Below are 19504 nucleotides of genomic sequence, written 5' to 3'. Positions count from 1 at the left end.
CTCATATTGGACTAATGTATTTTTTCTATGACACTATGCTGTTTGCTTTGCTTAATTTTGTACTAGATGGCGCTATATGCTAGGTTTTTCAGAAAAAACATGACTTTACATAAAATTAGTGCAATAAAGATTCTTGCACATGATAATGATTTGATCACCACAGATAAAATGAACTCCAATCATACATAAATTTAAAGTCTCTAGCTCCATCTTCCTAAATTTAATCACCGAACTTCTACTAGACAAAGCAACGATTCTGTTACCAGAAGTATAGTACACACATAAATAGATGGCGCTTGTAGTATATTTCACTGTAAATATGTTATTTAAATATTCCTACAGTACTTTGTTCTGCGACTCCAGTAAAATATTATTGCTATAAAAATATACCGTTAGAACTAATAAACTAATTCAATATTTTTTTAGAATCTTAGATACCAATTTATTTAACCATAACGTAATCGCATCTGTGGTTGTACCTAATGAGAGTTTAATTTTTATTTTATGTAAAAGTATCTATATTATACGCATTTCGTATTATCATTCAACCAAGTCATTGGACTTTATTTTGACATTGTTTCTGTTTATAAATGAAAGTGCATTGTTGTATATTTTGCGAATTATTTCTAGGTATATTACCAACATAAGAATAATAATTTTGCTGCTCTCATTTTACTAATACGTTATTTTAGCATAACCACAAGAAAACACGCAAGCCAGTATGCTCCAATAATGTTCTTTTGAATAAACTACATATAAAAATTGTATTAATAATACAATATTAAATAAATAAGTAGATATATAACGAGTAAAGAGAAGGAAATAAAAAAAAACAATCAATATAAGAAAATAGTTATGAAATTTATTTTACACAACAATACATTGAAATCATATACATAAATTATTTGTGATAAAAAACTTCGAGGCACTCGAAATTTTTTATCGCAAATAATTAATATCAAAATAATATTTACATAACAACACACTAAAATATTAAAAATATCACACTGTAGATTTATTCATAAATTTCGACATGCACTCGAACAATACATCATAAATTTAGGTAGAAAAATATTTATCTTTGTAACGATTGAGATGTTGGCATTTTTATTGGGACTGTCATAATAAAATCTTACCTTATGACTACCTACAATACTATGAATATATCGTGCGCGGTTTCGACTCTTGAAAAGAAAGATTCACATCTATTTTGAATAAATCCTAAACGCATAATAATCTAAAATATCAGGACTCATACCGTAATCTGAACGACCACTTAAGAAGCTCATTTGAAACAGTGCTGTACGCGTACTTTTTATGATTTTTAGTTATTGTTACGGGCATATATGATAATACTAGATACACGATTTCCTGCGTCCATGCCTGATAATGCAAATGCGTTACACATCATATAAAAGCATCTACACATCTATCTCCTTGGAATCTAATTATGCAGCTAAATATTACCAATATACATGCATTTAGTTGTATGAGATTTATACTCATGCCTCCATATTGTAATGTTGACTACATATGTATGTAGTTACAACTTACACTGACATTATGCTATATATGTATATACATTAAATGCACCTCAGGTTTTCACTGTACTAAGACATTCATCAACAGTACTATTTGATTTTTGTTCATCTCATTATATTGATATCTTAGCACCTATCAATAATGATAATTAATAGATTAATTTACTCTTCTATATATTATATAATAATAAAAACAGAATGTATAATTATCTACTACCCCGTCGCAAAAATTTAGAAGCAATATATATATATATATATATATATATATATATATATATATATATCTACGTATTTGTATCAATACCTATAACACAAGCTGCTTAACTTGGGTCTAGAGGGCGCGTGATGGCGCGTGTGAATTGTCCTGAGATTATAATTTTATAATAATAATAATAATAATAATTCATTATCAACCCATAAATTAGTATTTTTTTCGATTGATGTATGGAAAATAGTTGTTCCCTACATCAATCGATAAAAGTGAAGATAGATACAGTTTCTTCATTTCATTTACACCCACCAGATCACACAGCAATGACCTCATAGCCGTTTCTTTATTCTAAATGTTTTTTGGTATCAGCTATTTTGTCTTTGAGAATGTCTTGAATATTAGGTTCAAAGACAGTGTTTAAAATCCATCTATACTGCCAACTCTTCGGTGATCTGTCTGTGGTACTAAATAGCCGTCAGCATCTCTGCCTGCCACTATCATAGCTGCAAAACCAGCAGTTCGAGCCAATTCTGTTGTAGAATGTCCACGAGCCCGAAGGGACGCTATCACTGACTGTGAACAGATCATGAAATATATATATACTTTAATGCACTTGTAACAATATCAAATAAATAGATGTTATACGTAAATGTAAGCAAGGTTGGGCTTATCTCTTTCAGAGATAAGCCCACCCTTGCCAACCTAACACTGTGACAGAGATGGTAGTTAGCGGGCAATGATAGAAGCTCGAGTTTAAAAAAAATAACATATAAACGCTTACTAAAATATATAAACGACAATAAAACGTTAATATATATTCAATATATTTAATAAATAAATTTTACATTATAAATATAATAAAATAAACATATATAAATACCTAAACAAATACATAAGCAACGAAAATTACATATAATGATTAACTAAGTAACCTAAATTCTAGGGCACTTTATTGAACATTATATATTCATATAATGACTGATGAATATAATCACTGAACGTTATCATTATAGCTACCTATAATGATAATGTTCAGTGATAAGCAAAAAATCTTGAAAACTGTCTAAAATAGATTTTGTATTTCTCATTATAGAAAAGAATTTCTTAACACATATCAACCGAACAAACACCTTATGTAAACGATGTCAGGACATACTTCAATCTTTAACTAATTATGATTAATTACAGTTTAATGAAATTGGACCAGACGCAATTGAACAGAAATTCTCCTTAGCCTTTCATTCTATACTTGTTTCGCCAATGTATAACAATTATTTATCTCAATCAGAAGTTTTCTTCATCGTGCCCATAAATGAAAGTGTAACAAGATTCTATTTTTGGCGTAATGGTTTAATACACTGTTTTTTGTAATTTCAATTTAGTACTCCCATAATACAACCACTCATACTATTATATAAATCTGAATAGTTTGAGAAAAGGTAACTAGATCACTACTAAATAATAGAATCCCATCCTATCATCCTCCATCAATGACTTGCCGGAGTATACCGTTAGCACCGGTGTATGCATAATTCATCCATAATTTTCGAAGTACGTTCTTTTACTGAATGGGTTAAAAGAACCAACGATAACACATCCTAATTTATGTCTGATATAATTACCTGACTAAAATCTGCCTCATGTTCCACCTCCATAGGTATGAGCTGATGATGTAATCGCGGTCGCTGTACAGTATCTGGTATATCGTTCCCCTCTATAATTGCTTTTCTAACCGCCTGAAACAAAATTATACACATTTGCAATCATAATTTTACACAATACAACATTTGTTAAAAAGAAATATAAATTCGGTACTTTATAGGATGTCAGAATTTGTCCAAAGATGTAAAACAGTATGTAAGGATGCTAAATATTCAAAGGACTTACAGGGCCGTTTCTGATGAATACTAAAACTGAATTACTATATATTGATTAGTTTAAATTTTACATTTAGAAAAGAATAACTTAAAAAAGAAATAATTTTGCGCGTTGTCAATAACGTTGAACATGTTTGATTTCAACATGGTATAGTATGATTCACCAACAGCTATCAAAACTTTGGATATCAAAAGATAATAGACGTCCTAGGTATTTTTAACATTAGTGATAAGGTGAAATAATCTTGCAATAAATAATAATTATAAATAACAAAGTTTACAATAAGTACTAAAACATTTACCAGAGCTACTTGTGTCGTGATCTTAGTGCCTCCCGCAGCCCCCAACAATAGCTCGACCGTTCCATTTCTTAACACTATACTTGGCACCATGGAACTCAAAGGCTGGAGTCCGGGCTCCAACATATTTGCCGGTGAAGGCGGCAGGCCATATGTTGATTTCCGGTTAGGAATCGCAAAGTCATCCATCTCATTATTTAATATTATACCCAATTTGGAGGATCTTCTCTGACAACCCCAACTGAAAATAACAATTTACAATATTTTAAAATAGTTTTACACTCATAAGAAACTATAAAGCCTATCTATCTTACAATATATAAGGGGGGGATTGTTATTAATGAGAATTAGTGCTAGCAATGTCGTGTCAGGTTGAACTCTCCGCTCCCTTCTGGAAACAATCAATAGTTTATTGACCCCGATGGACTGACTAAACTGAGTTCATGGTCATCCTATTATCATCCACTGAATACCAGTCAGCGAATTCACTCAGATCAGGCGAGAGCACTATACCATATTCATCCATTAAAAATAATATATACCTATGACGGGGTAAAGGAGCTGTTAGTAAACTGTACTAATGAACCCATAGCTCGCAGTTTACCAAGTCAGATTCACCTCGACGCGGTTCCTCTGGAAACTATTGAAATAAATTACATCGATATTATGCCGCGATATTTTGCTAACCGGTGACCTAACCTCATGCACCCTATGATTCTCAACTTGGTGCCCCTTCTCTGACAGACCGCTAGCACAGGTAGGATATAAAAGAAAAATTTGGGATACGGGCAAAGTTATATACCTACATTGTAAAACTAAAAATAAGAATTACTTTCCTTATTAAATTGCTTGCTTTGATATTGTTGGGACTAATATAGTATTCTACTACTCTAGACTACTACTACTACTAGAGACTACTCTATTTATTATATTTAGCTGAATTTAACTGAAACAACACTTAGCACCAGGTTGGCCGTCAACTAGTTAAATTGACATCAACAAACCTATCAATGATACGACATCACGTTACCATGTGACGCCCGTGGTATATACCACATTGTAAAACTATTACCAATCCTTAGCTTGCACTGAGACGACATTCCTCCGCAACCTGTAATTTCACTGCCATGCCCTTGCAACTGAAATACAGCTCATAAATTGGTGTTCTTGGTGACTGAAATAGACTTGATAAAAAGTCTACTTTGCTGAAAAATAGACTTAAACTGCTAAACGGTAAGATGATGCTGTCCTTAATATGTCATTAATATACATTTATTACTAAATGGAGTAATACGAACATGTAATTGACAGTACTTGTAACCGAAACTGCACTGCCGTCTGGTGCCACTACCACTATTTGTGCAGTTCCGTGGTCATTAGCCCCTTCGAAGTCACCACCGTAATGCCTCCAGTCGTTGACTGTTTGGTCATCATCTACTAAGTCCCTGTAAGCGGCTGCCCATGATGGAGTGGAAAGGTTACGTTCGAGCTGAAATATTAATAGAAACTAATTCCATGAAATATAAAATTTGAGACACATAAACTTAAGACTTCACAACCAACGTCAAATAATGTATATATTACATGTAATATATGATATGTGAAATATGAAGAACACAAATGAACGACATTAGGAAATAATTTTATAAACTTTCATATAATCAAGAAGAGATCACATAATAAATTTTGTGTGAAAGGGTTAAACATTTGTTTATTATATGTCTGCTATGTTTAATGAAGAATTTATTACATATCTGCTTTTTAGAAACGTCCATTCTCCTGATACAATCTATCTTCACACTAAATATTGATATCAGTTCAGCCGTTAAGTCAAAAATCTATGTTACCCACATACAGACAAACTTTCTCTTCTATAATATTAGTATGGAGCACATGTAAAGGATATGTAAAATATTGCAGTATATTTTTTATCGCCATAGCATTTATAGAAAATTGGACTGAACGAATAAATATAAATCACTTGTTAAACAAATTGTATAATTTTTCCATTGTAATAACGACCTACATTTTATGAAGCATAGAGAATCATTCACCTTGAGTCTTGTAACTGGTACATGTGTTTATGGGTATTAACATTGTGTGTACATATATACTATACATATATAACTCATGGTCACAGTCACGTGGTCTCCATAAAATACAATGATAAATTAAATATACATGCAAAAAACGAAATTTACACGCAAAAAATTAAAATATAATGATGATAATTATAAAGCAAATAATGTTGTTATTTCTGTATTATATCACTTATGTACGTAATTAAAATTATGTAGTTAAGTAATTTTATCTAATCATTCTAATATATCTATGAAATTGGGAAAGTTAATCGGGCGTATTAATCCTATACTTATAGTCCAATATCAAGAATTTTCAAACATGAAGAAAAAACATCTACAATGTAAAATATAAAGGACTGACAACAATGTAAAAATTTAAGGATTTTTTTCCATAATTGATTATTTTCTAGTAGTTCCATATTTTCCAAGTACTCTAAGAATAATAATTTATATCAAATGCAGTTTCTAGTCTATAAACCTCGTTCGTTATATCTATACTAGCAGTGGCCTTTCACACAGCTTTACCTAGATGAAATTTGTTAAAACAAAAATAATGTAGCACTGTATTACATAAATGACATGTAAAAATACACAATAGAATTAAAGAACACAAGCGAATAACATTAGGAAATGCTTTTAATAACTTTCGTACAATCAAAAAGACATCACATAATCACTTTTGTGTGAAAGGTTCAACATCTGTTTATTACGGAAGCCTCGGTGGTCTAGAGGTATTTAGCACACCGCCTAAAAACCGATGGTCGCGGGTTCCATTCCCCACACGGTACAAATATTTGTATTCCTGAATATAATTGTACGTAACAAAAAAAAAATGTATTTAAGTATTTGTATCAGTTGTTTGGCATCCATAACATCTAGTTTCGAGTCAAAATGCTTATTTTGACTCAAAACTAGATGGCGCTGTGTGAATTGTTCTGAGATATCAGATACTATATATTATTGACAGCCTCGGTTGTCTAGTGGTTTAGCATACTGCTTTATTAACCGATGGTCGCGGGTTCGATTCCTCGTACGGTACAAACATTTATATTCATGACTGTGATTGTTTGTATCGGTCTGGGTATTTTCTATGTATAATATGTATTTATTTTTAAAAAATGCATCCATGTATTCATATGAGTTTCGCAAATAAAACCTACATTATTAAAAAATAGGAAGTTGTGTGGCCTGCTCACCTCGGTAATACTGTACGTCAAATTACTCTTATCATAGCGTGTAGGGTCGCCGAGGCCTGTTCGCTTTCCGTACGCATACTTGAAGGTTTCTACGACGCGGTGCCAATACAGATTGGAATCGGGAGGGGCCTCTGTTCCCTCTTCTACCCACCCTCGCAGCATGTTCAGCATGAACGCCAGCACCGAGCCGGTCCCTGGCAGGGGCACGGAATATAGCGTGTGTTGGTCGGTTACCGGCACCTCTATTGGTTCTTGCCACACCACTCTGCAATAATTATTATTATTTCATAATGTCGACAGTTCACAATGACTCAGACTAGGGTAGTCTGAATCTACCCTATTCAGGCAGGCATGTCTTGAATATTATAATATTATTATGTCTACCAAATATAAAATATTGTATATCAACTCTTCATATAACTTAGAAGTTACTTGCTCTTCTAATAATTGGGATGGTCAATGTTGATGAAGTTACGGAAATTAAATTATTTATAGGTCCTATTTATGATAAAATTAATCTATCCATATCACTCATATAAAGGTACCAGTGCCTTTGTAAACTTCTTTCAAATTATCAATTCGTAGTTTTATTAAATTAATTGTTCATTTATCCCTTCAACTTTAATATAATAGTAATAATAATCTGCGTACTTGTAGTTCCTGAGGTCCTCTTCTGTTATGATACCTCCGTGTCCCTGGATATCTTGTACGAGCAGCGCCGTCAAGGAACCGTTGTGAATCGCCTCCGGGCCCTCCTTCGCGATGATATCGAGCGTTCTCGCTAGTGTTGGGTGCCGGACTATGTCGCCTTGTTGCCACACCTCCCCTGTTTCTGGATTCACGTATGCCTCTCTAAAAATATTGAGCAACATCTGATAGAACCTTATAAAAACTGTGATACTATGAAAACGAAATTATTGCACATATATATTATTTTTTGTTTATATTAATTTTTTTTATTATTAATTTGTAATATTAAATCGATACTTCGACTCACATACTTTTTTTTCCTGCTCATATAATTTTTAAGACGTTTAGGAATTTTATTTATTATGTAAGTATTAGAGAGTATGTGAGATTTATAGCTAAGCTGGGAAAAGATGACGCCGTTGTATAAATAAATATCTTTTCCCAAAAACATCAAGCAAGTTGAAAATCGTCGCAATCCCGAATAGATATCTATCTATCAATACCATATAAAATAATTATACATGTTGTAACAGTGTCCGAACACTGGATTTTAATCATTACATATTAAATACAATATGCAGAGACTCTATTCTACAATTTCTCACCTCATGGACGGCTCGGCCTTGATTCTGTCGCTGTGGGTGCCGAGAACGCGACCCATATATTCGGTGATGCGATGGCCGTGGCGACATAGGTCTGCCGTTGGGCGCACTAAATCTGCCCACGGTAAACGGCCGTATCGTCGATGGAGCTCGCCGTAACCTCTCAACTCCCCTGGCACGGCTACAGCCAACCCTCCGACGGTTGATGAGGCGTTCTCGAACATGTTCTTGTGAGCTTTCAGCGGCGCCCGCTCCCGTGCGTTCAGCACTGAAACCTGCCCCGTTGTTGCGTTGTATATCGTCATCAAAAATCCACCCCCGAGTCCCATACATTGTGCACAAGATAAACCTTCACAGAATAGGGTTGCAATAGCAGCATCAGCGGCTGAACCGTTCTTTTCTAATATCTCCCTGGAATTAAAATATTAAATTACCTACAGATACACATAATTATTAATCGTATTACACCATCAACAATTTCGATATCATCAACGTTTAAAATATTTCCTATCATTCATTGTTCTGAGTAATTTATTTATAGTTTCCTTGATAAGGTTAGTGCAAAACGATTTGTTTTCAATGATTGATGTCTAAATGAGATTGGTTATTCTTTCCACAAGTCCGCATAAATATAGCAACATACATTAGGTCCGCAATGAACTTGGAACTCAATAAAGCACGTGTGATATAAGAAGATTAATATGAAAGAAAAAAGTGACAGTTATAAAGGTGATATGGGTGGGAACTATTGCACCTCTGGACCCGGAGTAGCATACCCATATGCTGTTTCTCTGTGACCAGAATGACTCTAGAATGCGATACCTCTTATCCAGATCAAAACAAATCCTAATGCTATATTATAAGTAATACATAAAAAAGTATTGTACCTTCCAATAGAAGCACACTCGTAGCCATTGGCGGCAACAGTGGCGCGCGGGAAGCGCGGGTGGTCGTGGCCGGCCCAAGGCTGCAGCACTAGAACGGCCACCAGCGCGCCCGCTACCAGCGCCACCAACACGCTGCTCACCAAACAACAGCGTCGTGACCTAAAATATTACCACAGTGTGATATGTAGATGCGTATTCATAACTAAAATAATGCATGCATCGTAATATGAGCAGTTCCGATTCTTCACTATTTAAATTACTATTATTATTAAATGTCCAATTTTGAATTTATTGTCAAATACAAGCCGTGATGTTTCAAATAATCAATAAGACACCTGACAAATTAAATAACTATTCATTTATAAATTGCAGTCGGTATCAGGTTACAAAAAAAGGTTTGATTATATAGTCGTAAAATCTATCTACATTTATGTATAAATATATATAATTATGATAAAAATGGAACTGCTCGCAGTTTATACCTACATGATGAAGGAAAAAATTATGGGATGTCTTTGTCAAAATAACCAAGACCCAAAACATTCATCTTTTACTTTATCAGTGCGTTTGTAATCTTAAAAACGGTTTAACCAATAAATACTGTTGTCGCTAAATTATTATTCACTTCACTTAAATTTAAATGGCATGATTTTACATATTACTTAACATATTGCTATTATCCTATATTATAAGACTATTTTTTAGACTTTAGATGGTAGAGATATGAGAAAACTGTAATATCATTGAGGAACTTTATCAATGTATTATATAGGCCAAAACAATGATTCTTCAAATTTTACTGTTTACGCTTGTGCACACTAATTTCAGAAACAGTGTAACCAATTTGACCTACCTCAGTTAGTATCTTACTAATACTTATTATAAACGCGAAAGTGTGTGTATGGATGGATAAATGTTGGTTACTTCTTCGGGCAAAAACTACTGATCGGATTTTAATGAAACTTTACAGTAACATAGCTTATATATCAGAATAACACATAGGATATGAATTTAATGCTGGTGAAATCTCGGGTATAGCTAGTAGTTAATAAGACGAATATAAAAATTAAATAAAACGATTTTAAGACGAATATAAATATATTATAACTTATTCTAAAATTTTCTCACAGGTCTTATAATTAAGTCGTAATTACCTACATATTAATGAATGGTTATGTTTCTTTTATTCGACTCATGCGCCATCCACCACTTTCTTTCTTTTCTCCTTTACCCAAAGTTTGTCTGGAAGAGATCGCTTAAGCAATAAGACTACCTTCCATACATACATACGAAAATAAATACATCACTTCCTACCTTAATATTATTACCAGTTTACTCAAATTCACATCACTCCGGTCCGTAAGTAATTGTGGCATCTTGATGTAGTGACCCTACCTACAATCACGATTATCCGGCTGTTAAAGACCGCTCGAGTCCAGTTTGTTACTGTTTCGCATGCGGTATAACCGTCCCAACTTGTTTAACAATAAGCCATGAAGCGTGTCACTTGTCAGCGTAACTAATATATTCGGAGCAAGGTCACAATACTCGCAGCCACAATCATTCAAACATGAACTCTTGAACTTAGAGATTTACAATGTGATTATTGTTATATAAATACGCAAATTGCCTAATAAAACTAGTACTTAAAACTTAATTAGTAACTGTTACCCGCGACTTCGTCTGGTTTTTTATGTCCGTTTCCGTATCTACACCAAATTTCATTAATACCCGCTCAGCCCTTTAGTCGTGAAAAGTTTACAAACACGCAGACACAGTTTTGCATTTATAATATAAGTAGAAATTCCTATAAATGTCGATCGTATAGATTAAATTTTATATTATATAAATTATGAACCTACAATGTTTTTATTACAATATTATTTAGCAGTACTTGTATGTATTATGAATATGTATGTGTAGGTATATATATATATATATATAATTTTTGTAATATGTTGTATGAATGTTTTGTATGCGCCAAATAATTATATTTTGTTTTATGTCTTTTCTTAATTTATGTGAATTTCTGAATATTATGGTATCTGGACGACATAAAATAAGTATACTTCAAATAAATCTCAATTAGGACTTTCCATCAAATTAAATGTTCTAAATATATACTTTTATTGCCATCTCACATGATGAACAATTTTTAAATGAACGAATAAAAAAAGGCATGCAAATGTTCAATAGGAGCTGCCTTAGATGTTGCTGATATACAGCTAATAAAGCACACTCTCCGTGAAACTCAGTGCACCTAAACAACGTTGATTTTCAGTCAACCCTCATTACTAATGAAAACTTTAACAATCATGCTGGATTTCATAATTCAGAGATCAAAATAATTACTAAATTATCATCAAATAACAATAAAGTATAATTGCGGTATTTATCTATATAAATACCGCAATAATAAAAGCGCGCTTACATAAAACTACAACGACGCCTTTATTAATAATTATATAATAAGTTTACGATATTGTAACACGGTAAACGTACGTATTGTTAACATTATTATTTGTATAGTCGTGACGCGAGAAATCTGTAGTTATATGACAATCTATAATACATAGAAAGGGCCTAATTATGTAAGTAAAACTGTTTATCAATCAATCTGATGTCCGTGATTACGTTTGCTTTGTATTAGCACAGATAAGATAATAATATTACATAGTATTAGTAAATATTTCAAATAGTCTGCTTATTTTTGCGATGTGTTTTATATCCCTTACTTCACAGTATATAAATAATTGGCAAACAAACTATCATGCCCCATTTCACCTCTTCCAAATTATAATCAATAAAACAAAAATATATTTTTATAACAATATAATTTAAAATGTGGATATATTGATGTTATCTACTTATCCCCACTAATATGTAAGTACACTTAAGCCCATCTTTTGTGAAAGCATTAATAGTAATAAAGATAAAATATATTACATTCTTAACTGTATCTTTATGATTGTTACAATATCAAATCCTTGAAACAGAGAAGTTGCTATATCAAACCTGCATAGATACCAGGAAGCTTCTGCTCTTGTGGGAGAAGTATTAGCTAACTACTTTAGTAATCTCAGCCCTGCACGTACAATAAATAGCCCAAATGAGAGGCTAAATGCGTAAAGGGAATTCGCTTTACATTAAACTATCGGAACTAAAATTATTTAGTTGGTGTGTATTAAAATTTTTGGTTATAATGAAAATGAAACAATTTCATTTTTTAAATTAGCTAAGGTAACTAACGTTATTATGTGGAGTTGTATAGTCCATTAGGCACGCACACAGATTTTCTAAGCAATAATGTCACAGTAAAAAATAGTACCTAGTGTATTACTGCAGCCATATTTGTTGCTCTTATTTATGTATTTATACATTTAACTATTATGTATTAGGATGTTTGTTGTAACAACTTTTATTGTTCGTCTATTTCGTTTGTCACAATTATACAAGTGGGTTTGTATATTTTTTGTTGTATATTTATTTATTTTATTCAATCTTTCTATATTCGTAATTATTATAAACCAGGTTATCTCTAAAAGGTTGCAATCCGCGGACACTCTTACAAATTGTATAACTTTGTACTTTTAATACAATTACATTCATACGTACAGTCAACATACGGTAGTAATGATTACAGTGGCGACACACCGTCTTGAATACCAAAATGTGAGACTTTAGTAATCGTCCTCGACCTATTGTTTGATACACTAACATCGATTTAGTGAGATAGATTACGTAATAATTATCTATTCTTATGTTCTGCACCTTACTGAGACTCTGTCCTAGTTAATAGGGATCGAAATTACAACGGTTTAACCTGAGATTCCAACCCTAAAGATATAGAGGTAATATTCTAGAAGACTGCCGTCAGGCACTAGTTGGAAAAAATAATTTGAATAATTGAATTTCTTTGAAAAGTTTCTTTTTCATTTATAAGGTATGTTGTACCTACGTTTTTCAAAAGAGAAATAGGTTTTATTTATTTATTACTGAATAAAGTGAAATCTGAATAAACCGCTATTATATTCGAACTAACTCTATATATTACTTGTAAAATAATACACATACATATATAATGTTATGAAACTAATGTAGTCACATTGTAATTTGTCACGAACTGGTCACTACGTGCTTTGTATATAAAACACGTTACATATACCCATGATTTAATGAGTAATGTCCATAATCATATCGAATACATTATTTTATAGGAACCATAGTTATAACAATACTAGTTAAGAAAACAATGAAATTGAATTATGACGATTTAGTACGGCACGGCAGTAAACTCGATCGGATTGGAAAGAGTAAGAACTATCTGTAAATAGATACGTGCAAGTTACATGAGCAAAACTATTATCTATTATTGGAGTTAGGTATATCAACATAAAATAACCCAAAATAATAATTATAAGAATTTGTATTTGTGCATTTCTACTCGTTAATCTTAGAAACTACACGCACAACGGCCCGAATGAGAGGCCAATTGCGGAAAATGGAGTCCAACCTACACTAATCTTAGAAACTAATTTCCTTTACAGTTTTCAATCATGCATTGAGATAAGCATCAACTTACCTACCTATATACTAGCTTTTGCCCGCAGCTTCGCTCGCGTTAATTTATCCCCTTAGGGGTGGTTTTTATAAAAATCCTTTCTTAGGGGATGCCTACGTCATAGTAGCTTTATGCATGTAAAGTCTCAGCCCGATCGGTTTAAAATTGACAAAGTTTCATACAAACTTTCATCCTCTATTTTATCCCCTTGGGGGTAGAATTAATCAAAATCCTTTCTATCTACCTGCATGCCAAATTTTAGCCCGATCTGTCCAGTGGCTTGGGCTATGTGTTGATAGATCACTATGTCAATCACCTTTGAGTTATATATAGATTACATTTCTTTATTGGAACTCAAAAATGATATTTTACAAAGTAGGTTAGTTAGTGTAACGATAAGAGCCACAGTAAATAATACTGTGGAAAAAGACAGAAACTAGTATGTATGTATATATATATATATATATTAGTTTTATTCCAATTAATTCATTAACAAAAAAGTTTTAAATTATTGGTATTACAGTATTACGAATAGAATTAAATTGTGAACTCTTTATAACACTTAAATTGATCAAGTGACAAAAACTGATAATATTTATTTGTTATTAACTATTGATATTAAATTTTATCTTTTGTTATATTTTTATGTAAGTATAAAAAACGAGTAAACTGCAAAGGAAATGTGTACATACATCAAATTAATATCGACAATAGGAAAAACACAGTTAGATATAGGAATCGCAGCGTCGGTAGGGACAATAATTATATCTCGACAAATTAAGAGTTTTCTTATAGGATAGACAAATACCTAAATATCCATATTGTACCATAGTAATGATGTCTTGTCATATAATTTGCTATATCAGTTGGCTGTAGATATGTTTTTAATATTGGAAGCCAATTTATAATGAACTTTCTGATATTCACTATATTATTATCATTATTAAAAAAATATCTCATTGTATATGACCTCCACTGTCACATTTCAGGGTTTTCTTTAAAAGTAAGTCATAATGATTATTTGAGATAATTCATTTTTAAAATTTGATGAGACCAAGACAAAGTATTATCAAAGATTAGATGAGATCAAGACAAAGTATTATCAAAGATTTTAGATATATACCATTTTTAACTTGTGTCTTCTTGGGGTTCACTAAGACCGTGATTTGCTCCAAACAGATACGAGTTTCGTTAATATTAGTAATGAATTCCATTACCGAGTTAAGTAAGGTTTATAAATATAAATACATAGATGGAAAATTTTCATATTAACATAATGAACGTCTTAGTTTATTAAAGAAATAATATTATTAATAATGCAAGATTATGATAAATTTATATAAGATAAATATATATACTAGTTGTCCCGGCAAACCTCGTTTTGCCATATATATGAAAATCACTATTATAAAATAGCGGTTGATGCTGTAAGGGTGAAAATTTAGAGTTGTATGTATTTTTAATATATACAACTCTAAATTTCCATATTATTATTATATAAATATAAAACAATAAAATATTTGTCCAAAATTTAAAAAGAAATACTAGGTGTGGACTACCTTTCTCACTTAGCGGTATGAAAAATAGATAGTAGCCGATTCTCAGACCTATTGAATATGCATATAAAAATCGGTAAAGCCGTTTCGTTTGTGTATGGTAATACTATATACAAGAATATTATATACAAGATATATATCAAGTTTTTTTATATAACGCTGCGGGTTTGTATCTGAGTCTAAATGAGTTAATTCATTATTCGCTCATAACTGTGGAAGTCATAAGTGTACCATAAGTAATGGTTTTCCTTGTATTCATATTTTCCAACATTTAAGTATCTACTTTATGACATTTTTACAATACTAAACTAATTTCGACATTGTTTTGTTTTAAATATGAGTATGTTTGTCTGTTTGTTGCATATTCTGTGTTAAATGACTAAAAGGTTAATTAATAGATTGTATAATGAAGACACGTTCTGTCTTTTATCGAAAAACAAACATACAAAAAGTACTTAATTTATTTTTTATTTTCAAGTACCTAATTTAAACTGTAAATCTTATCGCGCCTAAAAATTACTTTCTTTTTTATTTATCTAGACTAGATAATTGACAGTTATCTAGAGATATTATTACAGTTTATCCATAATCAGATATGAGTATCATTATTGTATGGTCATTGTAATTACATTATTTCAATGACTATAATACTATAGTGGATTTCTATGTAGTATTTAGACGGGAGAGTGATTGTGATCAGGGATTTCGGATACCACTATAAAATAGCGTCCTAGCGTCCTCTCCATTTGGCCAACCAGACTAGTCCATATAAAAAATGGCGGTCATGTTTCAAGACAATCGATTAATATATTTTAATCGTTTTCTTAACAGTTTTTGCCTTATTGTAACCTGTACACTAGTATAAAAGAGAAAAAACCGGATTAATCACGTATACGAATGCGTAATAACATAATGGCACAGACTTAACTAGCTACATTACCGATAAAATCATGTATTGGGGTATGCCCCTGTTATGGAATATTTAAATAGTTATAGAACTAATTATTCTTAATTTTTTAACTTAAGTATATTGAATTACGATAGAATGTTATAAAATACTGTAATAATTTGGAGTTAAAATTGGTTTTATAGAGTCGTGACTTGGTTTACTACCCTTGCTTAGTCCAGAAATAAGTGAAAACCTTAGAAACATCTTGGAAATTGGAATTTGAACAATACCAAAAAAGTGTGTATCAATTAAAATTTCTGATATACTGTCCGCTAATGTAAACACTGATAACAAAACAAATTCGAGAAACGACGACAATAAACACGCGGACAAGTCAAATATTAAATTACATATACATAGTAGACTATACCAAGTCTGTTAGTTTGTATTATACAAAACACTATTGTTTTACCCATTAAATGCAAGATTGCAATATTTTATTGCCTACAGTCATTTGCTTTGTTGATAAGAGATCGCATTACCTTCTTACTAATCAAAATAACTCCAGAGGTTACACAATTTCAAAAAGTAAAATAGGTTCATTAGATGTTTGATAGTATATTAATAAGGGATACCCATCTGTATGGTTTATTTTAGCATTTTTTCGCATTTCGTGTTTTTCTAAAGTAGTCAGTCGCTTCGCCTTACAGAACAAAACTTGTTAATTAATAATAGTTCTAATAAGACGTAATGTATACGTAACAGTCTGTTTACGTTATAATGACAGGGATGATTGCAACATACGCGAGTTTTAAATAGGGTTGCCAACTGCCCCAATTTAATCGTAATTACGGTCTCTTTTGTATTGTGTACTGAATAAGAGACGGATGGAACATCCCCATTTTAAACACAGTATAATCGGAAGAAGGGGATTTTGAGCAATGAGGACTATTGGCCCCGTTTCTTGCAATACACCATATCGACATCATATATACCTCCACGTGGTTCCCCTGTAAATAGTCGTGGTTAATTTCTGTTCAATTCGCAAGGATGTGTTATCTTCGTGCTCATCCTATTATCCTGTATTGGTGCCCGCCAGCGTACCAAGTGAGTGCACCACTACACTATCACCAATTAAAAACATCTTTTATTCATGTTCTCACCATATTTGTAACTAGCTGCAGTCACATAGTACCGAGTGTCACATAGCCTGTCAGACCAGTACCGTATCTACTATGTAGGTGAAACCTAAAACTAGAAGCGTAAAAGCGGGTAAGCAAGTTCAATAATAGAAAAAATAAATATTTGCTAAGTGTCCGAATTTTTTCTTGTCCTAATTTTTTGTCCATTAGGTATATCCCGGAAAATAATTTATCACTATCAGAGTTGACAACGATAGTTCTAGATTTCATTCATTGCTCCAATATATCGATATCTCTGACGTCAGAGCAAATATTAGGTAAATTGATTTAAGTTTATTTTAATATACAATAGATAAAAGCATACTAGTTGATAATGATGATTCGACGTAATAAACATATATAGATATATACGTAACGTAGATATACTTCATCGATGTACTGCAATATTTTTTATAAACAATGTTGTTATAAACAATAGTAGTAGAATAATAATTATCATAATAACACTCCGTGTCCCCTACAAAATTTTACCACAAAAATAATCGTACTTATTATTATTAATAGCATGATTTATATATGGTTTAATTACAAAATCCGTTCAGGCATTTATGCGTGATTTACTAAGAAACATTGGAAAGTTCAGAGAAACTTTCAGATTTATATACTTACTAACGATCCACACCGGCTCCGCGCGGGTATTTCGAGCAATTTGCAGAAAGGATTTCTGACAACCCACAAACCGAATAAATATATATAAAATATAAATTTAACCTTACTAATAAATAACTCTGTTGACGGATCATAATTGCATGAAAATCCGTTCAGCATAAGTGAATTCAAATGAAAACTATAGGTGGTAATCTATATTACAGGAAATGATCTATCTGAGCACCGAATTGTAATCGAATCCCGGCTGTGTAGTGTGTATACATTATTGAGAAATGTCCAATCATAGGAACTTTCAAATTGATTAGTAGGATTATAAAAGGTTTAACAAACTATACGCCACTATGCTATTGATAATTGCATGACACATCATCGCTTCTGAAATATAAAAAAGTGTGTTTATAACATTTCCTATAATTTCCTAATTACCATATTTATAAACATAATAAAAATTGACAAAAGTAAATTCAATATTCACATATTCAATAATGTAAACAACTAGACAACATATAAAAAATATATTGCGATAAAAAAAAATTATCGGAATGATAATAGAAAGTACCGATATCTCACCTGATCATTTTACGAGTACACACGACAACTGTTGCGTGATTCAATACACAGACTGACGACGACAGACATTTTCCAAAGGACACTCGCCGCTACTACCAACTACTACATTCTAACTTTAATTGGACAGTCTTGTCTTTGGATGCAATACCTGTTGTGATGTAACATCATAGACGAGTTACGGATTATGATTAACACGTAAATTTGATGATTAACAATCATTATGCATATTCAGGTAGTCTAGATAAAAGAAAAATATTTGTGTTATCATCGATATCAATGTGTAATATATTTTAAAATAAGCATATCTATACTAGCATATATACTTTCAATAGGATCATTACATACATAATACGTACGTAGTAATTTATACATAGATTGGTAATAATTAATATGCTTGAACAATAAGAACGCAATTACTAAAACAATTATTTGTTATATTGCTAAACCTTCAGATTAGGTCACAATTGTAGATAAATTAAAAAAAGATTAATATAGTTTAGAAGTCATATCATAAGTACTTACTACTTAGGTACAGAGCCTTGAAAATACACTTAGCAGATGTAAATATGTAACTACTATATGACCATTTCATCAATTTAATACCTTAAAAAATGCCGATAGCCATCATTTTAATTAAAAAATACTTCATAACCTAATTATATCGTTTCAATAAACATATACATTTTTGCAATATTCAATTATTATATTGTTATGATGCACCCGCCTACACTAA

At 31.7% G+C, this 19504-nt stretch overlaps 1 protein-coding gene across 1 annotated transcript; it reads right to left on the bottom strand.

Moving 5' to 3' along the window:
* Window positions 1–1933: 1933 nt before the first annotated feature.
* Window positions 1934–9539, bottom strand: LOC131846253 (glutathione hydrolase 1 proenzyme-like). Its single transcript, XM_059195517.1, has 8 exons — window positions 9385–9539; window positions 8501–8908; window positions 7857–8057; window positions 7206–7470; window positions 5227–5417; window positions 3932–4169; window positions 3375–3488; window positions 1934–2325 (listed from the first exon to the last, which is right to left on the bottom strand). Exons 2-8 carry the CDS (start codon window positions 8824–8826, stop codon window positions 2170–2172), a joined length of 1491 nt encoding a protein of 496 aa, XP_059051500.1. The 5' UTR covers window positions 8827–8908; window positions 9385–9539; the 3' UTR covers window positions 1934–2169.
* Window positions 9540–19504: the final 9965 nt, after the last annotated feature.

The sequence above is a fragment of the Achroia grisella genome, unplaced genomic scaffold (assembly GCF_030625045.1).
Source record: "Achroia grisella isolate CSIRO2021 unplaced genomic scaffold, CSIRO_AGI_Agris_v1 utg109, whole genome shotgun sequence".
NCBI classification, from domain to species: domain Eukaryota; kingdom Metazoa; phylum Arthropoda; class Insecta; order Lepidoptera; family Pyralidae; genus Achroia; species Achroia grisella.
This window is presented reverse-complemented; position numbering and strand designations above follow the sequence as displayed.

Coding starts and splice junctions, on each gene's coding strand:
- LOC131846253 (XM_059195517.1), bottom strand. CDS start 8,826: ATGGGACTCGGGGGTGGATTTTTGATGACGATATACAACGCAACAACG. Junction 7,471..7,856: donor GAGGACCTCAGGAACTACAA/GTACGCAGATTA, acceptor TAATTATTGCAG/AGTGGTGTGGCAAGAACCAA. Junction 5,418..7,205: donor TGACGTACAGTATTACCGAG/GTGAGCAGGCCA, acceptor TTAATATTTCAG/CTCGAACGTAACCTTTCCAC.